The sequence below is a fragment of the Cryptosporidium andersoni genome (genome assembly GCF_001865355.1).
Source record: "Cryptosporidium andersoni isolate 30847 chromosome Unknown contig_53, whole genome shotgun sequence".
Classification (NCBI taxonomy): domain Eukaryota; phylum Apicomplexa; class Conoidasida; order Eucoccidiorida; family Cryptosporidiidae; genus Cryptosporidium; species Cryptosporidium andersoni.
Window position 1 is genome coordinate 1 of NW_027122888.1, and position 13,850 is coordinate 13,850.

Below are 13,850 nucleotides of genomic sequence, written 5' to 3' on the forward strand. Positions count from 1 at the left end.
GGATCAAATACCATTAAAGGATCATGAAGGTCCAGATCCAGTTATTCCTGAAGAAGGCCTTCCGTTTGAAGCTGCAGGTCCTTTTGGAAGTTCCTCAAGTAATAGTTTAGTTGATAGTGATATGGAATCTTCTGATACTTCAGTGAGTTCTTATTTTGATGACTACTCATTAGGTTCTGCTGGCCGCCTTCTTGGTTCAGGTGTGGTAAATAGTGGATCGAATTGACAGATTCCTATTGGTAATGTAGATCTGTAAACTTAGTTGCATAGTGTGGTGATATATGTTTGCCCCTTTTACTTTTAAAGTAGTGTAATCTATCATCACCCTTCATCATCTAAATTCTTTTTTTTCTCATGAAAATTATTAATATTTCCTATTTACTATAGTATAGTAATAAATACATTAGATAGTGAGTTTCAGTTCTACTTCTAATATATTTAGGGAATATTTACTATTATTATACATGGATAGTTTAGCTCGTTACCTTAGGTAATAAGTAGACACATATCGTAGACTTCTGAGGACTTTGTCCCCTCAATATTAGTTATAAATTTCGGATTATTTCTAGTAGTAATTACTTTGATGGGGGAAGTATTTAAGTCTCGCTGTTTCTTTACTGACTGGCTACGTAGTGTAGCCTGTGTTCTTGTACTAGCTGTTCATGGGATGGTTGCGGTGCAAAGAATCATACCAACTAATAGTTTGGAGGAAAATATCTCTGATAGATTTATTATTCAATTACTACATTTTGGAATGCCTACATTTTTTTATTTATCAGGTAGAGCAATATTTTATTCAAAACTAGACCTGTCAGGTATGTAAATAAATATTTTAAAATTATATAAACAAACAGTTATATATAACTTCTTATTTTTCAATATAGTAACTTATAGCTACAGGAAATTTATCTTTAGGAAATTGAGGCGATTAATAGTACCTTCATTCATTGGTTACTTTACTGTAGTTGCTTTGGCAGCATATCTTGGATCATCATGGCGACCATGCGCTCCTAAGCCTCCTTTTCTAAATATTATCGATTTTTATGTTAAATATCTGGCTGAATTCAAATGTTCTGGTTTAGAGTGGCTTTGGTTCTTACCAATGTTATTCATTATATTAATTATTAATCAGCCAGGTTTCTTATACTTAAAAGTCAGATATGAGCATATATTCAAAAATACTTATTCAGATGATAAATTAATTAATCAATATAAATATTTAAATAAATACTGTAAACTTCATGTTTTATTAATTACTTCTTCTGTATTAATCTTTTACTTTTTACTTGGATTTCCTAGTCAACCTATTTTTTGTTTTGTTATACCTTATATTTTTATCCCAATATTTATTCAATTAAGAAGATACCCCTTGTTAAGTAATTTATTAAAATATTCGTTTCTTACTTATTTACCTATCTATATTGGTTCTGGTTTTATGGCATATAGGCTAGATAATATCATAAAAACAATATTGGAATTAAGTTTTAATTCTCAGAATTATCTTTCAATGTCACTTGTATTTGATAATGAAATTCAGTTAAGAGTTATATTAGCTATAATATTCTATAATTATTTTTTTATTGCAGGATTCCTAGATATGTTGCTTGATGTTGATAATGAATATAAAAGAAGTAATTTTGTAAAAAATATGATACCAGTAAAGTCTTTAATACTAATTACTATGACTGCTATTACATGGCCTAACAACAAATTATTAGTTACATATCTGTGGGCATATCCATGCTATTCTGGTGGATATACAACACTTCTATTTGTATTGGGTACTTGGGTATGGTTAGAAATATTTAGAGTATTTGGAGAAGAATTACTTCAAAAAGTAAACTTTTCCCCCAAAATTCAATGTCATTTTTCTCAGAGTTGTATAGTTGTTTATATTATTCATGTAGTATGGCAAGAATTTCTAATTCGTTATATATTTATATATATAATTACACCTTCAAGCCCATATTCACTATATGACGGGAAATCTTTAGTAATAGGATCTTATATTTTCCCTAGCTTAAATTTCTTTACTACATGGATTATGCTCATCTGTGGAAGTTTTATATTGAGTATGTTAACATATATAGTTTCAGTTAAGTGGAAAATAACGAGAACATTATTTGGAATAGATGCAACAAGTCAAAATATACAAGACAATGGAACTTTAATATTATTAAACAAAAGTATGAAATAAGTGTATCTACAATTTGGTTCTTCACTCAATAATTATAACAGAAGTTCTTGAAAGTACATTAATAAGTGTACTTTGTAATAATAATGCATTTGGGTAATCACTTTCATAGAATATTACTTTTAGTTGTGAGTCATATAAATCTAATACTCCTAGGATAGTATTTGTGATTTCAATAACGTAACTTTTTACAATTGATCTAGAAGACATCAATTTTGTTTTAAGATTAAATATTGATAATAAGATATCTCTTTTGATTTCTAATTATTGCTTCAGTAATATAACCAATAGATACTAGAGAAGTATCAATAATATTATATGTATTTAAAGTATCTGTGACATCTTCACTTACAGATCCACAATTCATATTTGCAAGAATAGTAACGGTAGGTAATAAACTAGGAAGTTCTCGATTTATTTGCCTGATTAATAATTCAAAAATTTCGGAGAATGTATTCACAATTTGTATATATTAAGTAATTACAATAGAAGTTCCTGAAAGTACATTAATAAGTGTACTTTGTAATAACAATGCAGTTGGGTAATCACTTTCATAGAATATTACTTTTAGTTGTGAGTCATATAAATCTAATACTCCTAATATAATATTTATGACTTCAACAACATGACTTTTTGCAGCTGACCTCGAAGACATCAACTTTTCTTTAAGATTAAATATTGGTAACAAAATATCTCTTTCTTGATTTATAATTGCTGTTTCAATAATATCAGTATAACTGTAACCATTATTTCCTCGAGAAGTATCAATAATATATAGTCTATTTAAAGTATCTGTTATATCTCCACTTCCAGATCCATAATTCATATTTGCAAGAACAGTAACGGTAGGTAATAAATTAGGGAGTCTTTGATTTGTCTTCTGGATCATAAATCTACAAACTTGAGAATTTACATCCAAAACAATTACATCACAATTTTTTGGACCAGGAGGAATCTCTGTATTAACAAAATATATTTGGTTTGCTCTACTAGACAAATTCCTTGGTACAAAATCATGTAGATTACGGATCACATCACTAAATGACATTAATAATTTACAATCTAGATTACTTCTTCTAGATGTAGTTGAACTTATATTTACATTCGTTGATCTCCGAGGAGTAGGACTATTATTATGATTATATTTGAATTTTAGTAATGGAAGTTGTTGAGTTAAAGTTGGAAGATTATATCTACTATATTGCAGGTTTAGAACAGAATTAGTTGTTAATGATGAAGGTGATTGGGATCTTGTTTGGGTGAAGTGTTTAGCAAATATATACAAAGCTGTTTGGAATATCTCATCACTTTCTTCATATAGAGTTGTTTGTAAAACTATATTTTTGTTACTTGAATAGAAAGAACTCATTGCATTTGCAGCCTCACTTATATACTGTTTCATTGAATATTTACTATCTCCTGGAGATAAAGAAAGTAAAGGTATAATAATTGATGAACAACGACTTCCTGCAGAATTCAAAATTTTCCTATACAATACACGAGTATTTTCTCTCTTACTTGTATAGATAAATGAGCGAGTATTAACACAAAATATCCTTCTAATTGAATGTGACCATGAAGGGCTACTTCTCCTCATAGTATTACTATTTGGTAAAACCTTCAGTTCACTTGAACCAACTTTCTTACAACTTGAAATAGTATTACTAAATTTTGTAAGCAGCCTCACATTATCAGACCTCGCTACATCAATAACTATACATTCACAGGATGAAATACCCGGAATACCACTATTTAAGAAAGAAATATATATGGGAAGATTTTGAGATCTTTTGCCATAAAAATTAAATATCAACTCACTTAATGGATGATTAGAACCACAAGTATCACTATTTGCTCTCAATGACATTGAACTTTTTGTAATAGGTTGTAGGAACCCTTTATGTAAATTACTAGTTTGTATTGATCTATTCTGGATAAAGTTATTATTAGACATGAAATATGACTTTATAACTTCTATCATTGTTCTTACTCTTTCATGATGGTTATTTATTAAGACTACATGTAAATTATATGAACTTGAAAGAAACAGTTGTAGACTTTCACCTAGAGCTCTTAAGCAAAGAGAAGAATTTGGTGATCCTCCATCTTCCTCTACATCAAAACCAAATGGTACAATTAAAAGTTCACTAATATTATTACTTTTTGCATGATCAAATATAGTCATATATACATTTATAAGAGCTTCTATAAGAATATCACCGCCTCCATAATGATATTTTAAATCTAAATAGGATAAAGTATATAACTTCTTAATAGATGTAAACCACATCAAAGGAGTAGATGGGAAACTAAATGATTCAAGTGCAATCTCCCCAGTTGTTGGACCTGTATTCAAATTACAACCTAATTCCTTACATGTTTGATAGGCCACACTAGAATCAACATCCAATACTATACCATCACATGCATAGGGACCAGGAGGAATATCCCATTTCACAATAGACACTTGTGTTGCAGATGATGTCAAATGTACAATATTTGGTTCTCCTAATAAAAGTAATGAATCATATAAGTTCTTTATTGTAGGACATGCTAAATCTTCATATTGGTTAAAATCTCTTAGTAATGGAACTGAAGGTAATAATTGAGGTTGTATATTAGATACTGGTTTATTAATTGATTGAAATGCAAGGGTATTATTTGAGAAAGCTTTCGAGAATTCTTCTAATGCAATATTATATAAATCTGGATTACTTTCTGTAAATATAATTCTTAGGGGACAACCTAACTGAATATCATATCTATTTCTTAACCATGTTCTTGTATGAATAGCAGCTTCTCTAGCTCTTACTTCAGGGTTTCCTGTTGATTTCGATAATATTGGTAAAAGAACCTCTTTTTCAGAATGCAACATCGCAGTTTCAAATATACTTTTATATACAGATTCAAGATTTGTACTTAATGAGGCAACACAAAAAATATGTTTCGATGTAGAAATCCAATCTCTATTTCTTGATGCAACACTACTTACATGAACTCCTTGACCAATATTTGTTGGGCAAGTTATACCAAGATATCTAAGTAAACTTTGACTATTTCTAGTATTTGTATCTACAACAACAGCATCACAAGAATATATACCCTCACTTAATTCACTTTCACAGTCCGCTAATACAACACCAACACATTCTGTTACACGAATTCCACCACCACGACTCGATAAGTAATATGACAAAGGTCTAATATCTGGACATCTAATAACAGATTCAACTGTCAAGAAACATAAGAATATTAATATAATAAATATATGCAATAACTTTTTTATGATCATATCTGTAGGAAATGGAGAATATTTAAGGATATGGTATTATTACCAGTATCGAAACAACACGTCTTATTCACTTTAATTACGTCTTATATTCTCTATTTTAAAGGATAATAGCGCCATTTACTAATTTTTAAATAATATTTGATAGTATACAAATAAATATAAATTTATTCATGAGAATAAGATAAAGTTATTTAATTTTCTTTTATATACTAAGGTATTAACAAAAAACGTGTTATCATAATACAGAGTGTTTTATATAAAGTAATATTAACTTAAGTAAATATTATGAAATTAAATTAACTTTTATTTTAAATATTACTAAGCGCTCTTTCTCCTTTAAAATATTAATATTTTACATATTTGCACAAAATTTAACTATAGGGAGTAGTTGGCGCCTATTAGGCATTTATAACCTGTTATATTTAGTCAGAAATGTAATGAGTAATAAACAAAATAAAAATAATTCAAATAAATTTCAGATATACCAAAAATGTGAGGATAGTCGTAAATATAATAATTTCAAGGAATATGGACTTTCTTTCTTAACAAGACTCAAGGACTTATTATGTAATATCTTAATATACATAATTAAAGTATTTCTTAATTTATTTATTTCGTTATTTAATTACATTACTACTGTTAGATTAGATGATAATACGGTATATTATCCTTGTTATGATTTAAGAAAATTTTATCCACATAATCCTGGTTCTATTCGTATATATTCAGTCAAAAATAAATTACAAGAAGTAGGTTTTGCATTTGAATATCGTGGTATATACTACTTCAGTACTGGGTTTTTTAATTTAGATGATATAATTGAAATAAATGGAAATAAATTAAATCTTTATCAAATTAGTTATACATTTTTATGTTCTGAAAAAGTACATAATTTAGTTGATATCAAAGGAGAAAAAATATTTTTAATTTCACCATATATGCCACCAATAATGGGAAAGTGTATATTAAATAGTCCATATATATATGCTTGGTTTCCAATTCAACCTGCCTATTATAAATTTATAGGGCTTCCAATTGTAAATGAATTGGGACAATTAGTATCAATATATGATAATTTTAAAATAATTGGTGATTCAACTTATAATATTTTGGGTGAATTGAGTATTTGGAAATTTAATCATACTATTTTAAATGAAAATAAATTGAAAGATATCTTGAAATTACAAATATCTAGGAGTATTTTTTATTTAGAATCATTAAGTGGGATTAAAGATGATAAATTAATTTTATTTAAAATTACTAATAATTTTAAAAATTTAGGTTATATATTTTTTTATAAAGAAGTATATTATTCATTTGATACTTTTTTAGATTTAAATGGTTATCTACAATTTAAATTAGATGATAATAATGAAATACAATTCTCTAAAATATTCCGACATTTATATTGTTCTAGTAAACATAATTTTTATACACCGATTCTTGGGGAAATTGTAAATGTTTTAAAACCGAAAGAATTATTAAAATCTATAAGTGGTATTGTTATTAAAGATGATGATGGTATTTGGGTTGAATTTAATCAAGGGGAATATCCAGAAATGGAATATTTTGGATTACCACTAATTAATAATTTTGGTCAAATAGTTGGTGTATATGGAGATTTTAAGGTTTCAAATAAAACTAAGAAATATCCTTATAGAATATTTTTAGGGGGACCATTAATTTATAAGGATTATCTAGTACATACTTCATTGAACTTTTTTTCTAAATCATATATAGTTCATCCAATAAATATAAATCAATTTGAACAATTAATTGAAACAAGCTTACAAAAAAATGAATTATTTAGTAGAGTTATATTTTCTGTTGGTTCATCACATATAGCAAAATTATTAGAAGAATTAGTTTTATCGTATATTAAGGTAGATAATAAATATGAAACAAAATATTGTATAATTACAGATAATCAACCATTAAGTATAATAAAAAATAAAACATTAATAGTAGCATTAACAGATTGGATTACATCTACAAGTATAAGATCTAATAGTAAATTTCCATATGAAGATAATAAAAGTTTATTAATATTATGTAAAAGTAATGCAACTTTAATGTCACAAGAATTATTAGAAAATTATTATAACAATGCTTCCAAATCTACACGTGGTACATTCTTGAAAGTATCATTAGAATTAGATAATATATACAACAAATAAAAAAAAAAGAATTGGTAGAGAATTCAAATTATGAATTTGAAATAGAGGACTCAACTAATAACTATAATGGAAATACTCTTAATGATTCATTGAAATTATTAATATTTACAATTAAAAATAAGTTTGGTCATTTCTTAAATAATTCTTAAATTTAAAGATAAAAAGAAAATTATCTTAAGAAAATCTTATTCTTGTAAAACATTTCTCTATAATATCAAGTTCTGATAGTATTGTACAAATAGATGATCCATGTAAATCAAATTCACTTAAGGTCTCTACATAATTTTTTATACTTTTTGGCTTATTAAATATAATATTATTCATATTTTGTAGATTATCCATTTTTTCCTTATATCTATTTTCTTCTAAACCAAGAAATTTATTTAATAATGGTAAATTTATAAAAAAAATAAAAAAAAAAATCAATTTAAATATAAATCTAATCCAATTTGATTTATTATTAATTGATTCATCTAAATTATAATATTTATTATATTCAGTTTCATATAATTTACACTTTTCTCTCATATTATTATTGTCATCTATTATCTTCTTACATAGGGATTTAAGTTTTTCGCATATCATTAAATACTCTGGATTATAATTATCATCTTTATATTTATCATAATCTTGTAATTTATTTGTTAAGTCATTATTAAAAGATTCTTCTATTAAATTACAACATTCAAAAATATACTTTTCAAAAATATATGTAGATTTTCTCGTCTCATTAACAGTTTCTAATAAATCTTCAACATAACAACGAATATCTTTCAAACAATTTACACCACTCTGACATTCTATTAAATCTTCAGAATTATCTAAGTTATCTCCTTTTAATAATTTAGAATTATTAACAAGATCTAATTCAGATTCAGCTATAGATAAAGCCATAAAGAATTTTTGTGCATCATGTATAAATTTTATACTTGAATCAAATTCAGGTAAATGTAATAATACCTCACTATCACTTTCTTGTCCATTTATTAAATTATTAATATTATCGGAAATTTCTGTTGTATTGTTACAATTTAGATTATTCTTTTTAATAGAAAATGTATGATCTATAAGTTCATCTAATTTTAATGTTGGTAAAACTGAAATTTGGCCTTGACTAGAAAAAGGTATAGAATCTGATGCTGTTGTAGTAGTTTCACTTAAAATATATTCACGATTTTCATAATTTTTTAGATTTTCCATTGGAAATCATAATCTCTTTAAAATTCTCTACTTAAAATATTGCATATCTAATTTAGAAAAAAAAATCTATTTAGCGCTGCTCAAATCTTATTTTATTGGGGATAAAGTAATTTATTATAAATGATCTCTTATTTAATATAAGAAATAAAAAAATATATATATAATACTAATACTAATTAATCTCTTGAGATTTTATCTAAATTATTATTATTATTATTATTACTTTATTTTTTCTAATATTTATTAATTTGAAGTTTTAGCTTGATAAATTAAATCATCAATTCTTTGCAATAATTTTGGAGTTTCTACTGTATGAAGTAGAAATGGATTACATAAAGTATCAACATATGTATTATAGATCTCATTTAATAACTTTTTTAATTCATCCTCATCTTCAGGATGATCTTGTAGAATAGCAATAACTTTAATATGTGAAAAACTTGAATATCCATATATTTCATATTCATATTTTATACTTATAGCTGGTCCTAAATATCCTATATATGCCTCATTTGAATTAAGATCACTTGAAAGTTTTCTATCAATTAGATCTAATGATGAATAAACTGCAAATTGTAATGATTCCTTTTCTTCAATATCAAATATTCTACAAACTAATGGCTGATTATCCCTATCCACAATACATATACAAATAACCGATAACATTCTATATATAAATATATTCCAAGAAATTATGAATAATATAATATTCAATAATAATCTTTACAATAAATTTATAAAACCTAAAAAAAAGATTGCGGTTTCTCTTAACTATTTAAAATTGATGTTTTTTTATTAATATTCTTAAATCTAAATAAAAATATTATTATCTTTATAGTTCTAATAAATTTATTATTATATATTATAAGATTGTAAAACATTGATGAATCATAATTATATCTCCAATAATATCACATATATTAATATTTTGACCCTCATACTCCCATTTTGCTAATAGACAATCACTACTTCTCATCCAAATATTTTCATAAAAATTTAAACTTTTGAAATCTTCTATATTATCATTTTTAATATTAGAACTTATAATTATCTTATCTTTTGATGTAATTATAAATAATATTCCAAAGAGAAAAATAAATAAAAAACTCCAAAATATAGATTTATTATAACTTTTTTGTATAAATATTTTCTTATCATACAAATTATTATTATTATTATCATTATTATTATCATTATCACTATCATTATTATTATCATTATTTAATAAATTAATAGTTAAATTATTAATTTTTTCAGCAATATCCATACAATTTCTAGATAAATCTCCAATATTTGAAATAAAATTAGTAAATATTTCATCATTATAAATACATTGTTCTTTCATAATATTATCTACTATATTAAGTTTTTGAATACATTGTTGTAATATTGTTAATAAATATTCATATTTATTCGAATTTTGATTATTTAATTGTCTTATATATTGAAATTTATTATGATTAATCACTCTTTCAATATTTTGTCTTGTAATCATTAATCCTATTTTATCTGATAATCTTATTATATAATTATTAAGATCTTCTTTATTTAATATATAATTATCAAATATAGTATCATCAAATGATACCAATCTTGTATCAGCTATTGTAAATTCTAAGGATGTTCTCTCAATATAATTACATAATTTACCATTATTTGAAGTTAATTTTGGAACTATAGATAAATCATTAGAATTAATTATAACATCAGAAGAGGTTTTATTCATATCTAATTCAATATCTACACAAGAAATTTTTGTATTCTTCTCATTTATTAACTTTGTAATTTTTTTTAATTCTTCTTGAATAAGTTTACTAACTGTATTTAAATCAAAAAAATCATCTGGATGATTTAAAAAAAAGTAGTTTAATTCATTAAAACCATATATCATTGGATCTTCTAATTTCATATCATTATTTAATTTATAATTTTCTTTTAATAATATTTTTTCTGGTATTACTCTATTAATAATATTAGATAATTGATAACCAGACCAAGTAGGATACTTTAAAGACAATCCTGTTAATAATAATACATCCCTTAATTGTTGCCATAATGATATGTATTCATTAAGATAACAATTTTTAAATTTTATACAATCTTCAAATTGTTTCCAAAAAATAAGAAAGCATGGAATATTTGCTTCAATATGTAATTTATCATTATCTAAATTTTGAGATAATTTACTACATTTTATTAATAAAATATTTTCAATATATGATGCTAGAGAATAAAGACTTGATGAATTATTAATAATAAATATTCCATTATTATTATTATCATTAATACTTTTTTTTGAACAATTTGATTCATCTGATGAAGAAGATGATGATAAAACAGAATCTAAAGACCTTCTAAACATTGGAAAAGATGTTAAATTTATTATTGAATTTGATGTCAATGGTCTATTTATTTTTGTTTTTATTATTGGAAATAATTTATCAACTTCTAAATATTTATCTTTAATTCTATTACATTTTTTTTTCTTTTTTTTTTGTTTAAACTTTATATCTATATTACTTTTTATTTCATATACTGTACTTGACCAATGCCTCTGAGTCTTTAAATGATTTTTAATACACTTTCTTATTTCATGCAATATTGTATAATTAGATGGTGTCTCTTCATTACTATAGTTAACTATCCATTCATATAAATCTAAAATACAAACAATTGGCATAGTCATAAAAATATTAACATATAATAAATAAAATACATACAAATTATAGTAAATAACCTTGTTTCTTCTTAAACAAAACTATTATTATATTTCTTAAAATAGTTAGACAATGTTATGTTAGATGTGTGCGCGTGTACATGTCTCATTAATAAGAGAAATTTAAATAATAAAATTTTCTTTTTTTCTTTTTAAGAAATTTAATTAAAAAAAAGATTATCATTTAAATTCCTCCTATTAAAATTTTAACAATTTTATCTAATTATTTAATATTATAGCAATATATTATCTATTAATTATTAATATACAACAAATATTAGCGCCAGTATAAATTTAGATCTAATAATAAATAGATATATAGAACTTAGTATAATTTATAATTACCTAAATTTATCAAAATAAACATTGTGAAAATGAAAAGTAATTTAATAAGTAATTATCTTATATTCTTATTATTTTATATATTTTTATTAAAAATTAAAAATGTAAAATCATCTACTGATAGTAGTAGTATCAATGATACAATCTCTGATTTAGATATCAACTTATTATCAATGGAAGATATTTTTCTTCTATGTAATAATTTTGGATATCTATTAGATAATGAAAAAAGTAAAATATATAATTTACTTATCTCTTATAAAAATTATTATCATTTTGTTGAAGATGAATCAAGAATTAATGAATGTATACAAAAACTTCAAAGTGAGATTAGTGTAGAATCAGAAATCAATTTTAAATCAGATCCAATGAAGTTACTAAGAATTCCTGTGAAAATGCCAAAATTATTCGTATTTGAAGTTCAACCTATATCACAACTACCAATTCAACCTCTTAAATATGTAGCAAAATCTATTCAAGTGAGTAATATTAGAGAAGAAGATATAACAATCCCTTTGAAAGATATAGATATGAGAGAATCTGAAGATTATGAAGAAAATAATACAATAACTGATACACTTTCTGATATAAAAACAGAATTATCAATATCTAATAATAGTGAAGATGATCAAAGTGGAAATAATTATGGAGAAATTGATAGTGAAGGTAGTTATATTTTGGATAATAGTGATAATTCTACTCTATCACTTCCATCACTTCCATCACTTCCGTCAATTCCGTCAATTCCGTCAATTCCTTATAACACAGATCATAGCAGTGCTTTAGATAGTCTTAGAAGTAGTTCTATATATTCACCAACATTAACAACTGATATATCTGATTAAATTATATCTAAAATATCTAATATAATTAGCTTATAATGATATATTAAGTATTTATAATATAGTAGATAATGTTAAATAATGAGTTATCTTTTTTTTTATAATTTATGTTTATTTTAGACTCAAGATGATATAACACATATAAGCGCTGAATTTCCAAGGGGTACTACAAAATATGGTGTGTCTCTACTAGTTGGATACTGCCATCTCTTTATTTTTAATTTTTTTCTTGTAGAAGAAAAATGAAATTGGTACTTATTTACTTAGTTTCTGTTATTTTAACAAATATACCAAATTTATATGCAAGGTCAATAACTGGCAGGACACTTGTTGTATATTCAACAAATGAATATGATCTATGTCAGAATGTTCGATATTTACTTGTGGCTAGTGGTATACCATTTAAAGAATTAAGATTTAGTTATAATGGTGGGAGTGGTAATAAATTTCTTTCTAGAATTCTAAATATGGGGTATTTTGTTTCAGACTTTCCACTATTAACAGATAAATATTATAATATAAGATATTTAGGTGATGTAAATTCTATATATATATATTTACTATCTATATATACAAGAAGTTTAGCCTCATATACTATTACGAAGAATTCTAGATCTTTACAGGTTAATTTATTCCTTAATGATTTTATGTCCAACATAATAAATAGTTTACGTACAAATAATGGTAATATTCTATGTAGGGATATCTTAAATATTAAAAATAGTAATATTTATCTAGGGATTATTGACAATGCACTTAATAGTGATGGACCATTTATAGGTAATAAATATATAACATTTGTTGACATTACATTATATTCTATTGTTGTACTTATTGAATTAGTATCCCCTGGTTGTATTAAAAATAGATACCCTGGTATTATAAGAATGGCAAGATTATTAAGGAATACAGAAGTTATTTCTACATATGAAGATAGTCGATATTTCAAATCTTTGATTATTCCTGGTACAAATAAATTTGTAAGACCTGTAGACTTTTTTACTACTAATGCAGATATTTATTAATATATCTAAATATATTCCAAGATAATTATTAAGTTGAATAATATAGGTAATTTTATTGTAAT

The 13,850-nt window shown here is 24.4% G+C and overlaps 8 protein-coding genes across 8 annotated transcripts; 4 read left to right on the forward strand and 4 right to left on the reverse strand.

Annotated features, from left to right (window-relative positions):
- Positions 1-583: 583 nt before the first annotated feature.
- cand_003160 (uncharacterized protein) lies at positions 584-2,197 on the forward strand (the record flags this gene model as incomplete). The annotated part of the gene is made up of 2 exons (XM_067210562.1): positions 584-815; positions 885-2,197. 2 exons carry the CDS (start codon positions 584-586, stop codon positions 2,195-2,197), a joined length of 1,545 nt encoding a protein of 514 aa, XP_067067147.1.
- Positions 2,198-2,666: 469 nt separating this feature from the next.
- On the reverse strand, positions 2,667-5,486 carry cand_003170 (uncharacterized protein; the record flags this gene model as incomplete). The annotated part of the gene is made up of 1 exon (XM_067210563.1): positions 2,667-5,486. One exon carries the CDS (start codon positions 5,484-5,486, stop codon positions 2,667-2,669), a length of 2,820 nt encoding a protein of 939 aa, XP_067067148.1.
- A 437-nt stretch (positions 5,487-5,923) lies between these two features.
- On the forward strand, positions 5,924-7,663 carry cand_003180 (uncharacterized protein; the record flags this gene model as incomplete). Its single annotated transcript, XM_067210564.1, has 1 exon — positions 5,924-7,663. One exon carries the CDS (start codon positions 5,924-5,926, stop codon positions 7,661-7,663), a length of 1,740 nt encoding a protein of 579 aa, XP_067067149.1.
- Positions 7,664-7,837: 174 nt separating this feature from the next.
- Positions 7,838-8,863, reverse strand: cand_003190 (uncharacterized protein; the record flags this gene model as incomplete). Its single annotated transcript, XM_067210565.1, has 1 exon — positions 7,838-8,863. One exon carries the CDS (start codon positions 8,861-8,863, stop codon positions 7,838-7,840), a length of 1,026 nt encoding a protein of 341 aa, XP_067067150.1.
- Positions 8,864-9,106: 243 nt separating this feature from the next.
- cand_003200 (uncharacterized protein) lies at positions 9,107-9,529 on the reverse strand (the record flags this gene model as incomplete). Its single annotated transcript, XM_067210566.1, has 1 exon — positions 9,107-9,529. One exon carries the CDS (start codon positions 9,527-9,529, stop codon positions 9,107-9,109), a length of 423 nt encoding a protein of 140 aa, XP_067067151.1.
- Positions 9,530-9,725: 196 nt separating this feature from the next.
- Positions 9,726-11,549, reverse strand: cand_003210 (uncharacterized protein; the record flags this gene model as incomplete). The annotated part of the gene is made up of 1 exon (XM_067210567.1): positions 9,726-11,549. The coding sequence occupies one exon, from the start codon at positions 11,547-11,549 to the stop codon at positions 9,726-9,728; it is 1,824 nt and encodes a 607-aa protein (XP_067067152.1).
- Positions 11,550-11,953: 404 nt separating this feature from the next.
- On the forward strand, positions 11,954-12,766 carry cand_003220 (uncharacterized protein; the record flags this gene model as incomplete). Its single annotated transcript, XM_067210568.1, has 1 exon — positions 11,954-12,766. One exon carries the CDS (start codon positions 11,954-11,956, stop codon positions 12,764-12,766), a length of 813 nt encoding a protein of 270 aa, XP_067067153.1.
- A 239-nt stretch (positions 12,767-13,005) lies between these two features.
- Positions 13,006-13,788, forward strand: cand_003230 (uncharacterized protein; the record flags this gene model as incomplete). Its single annotated transcript, XM_067210569.1, has 1 exon — positions 13,006-13,788. One exon carries the CDS (start codon positions 13,006-13,008, stop codon positions 13,786-13,788), a length of 783 nt encoding a protein of 260 aa, XP_067067154.1.
- Positions 13,789-13,850: the final 62 nt, after the last annotated feature.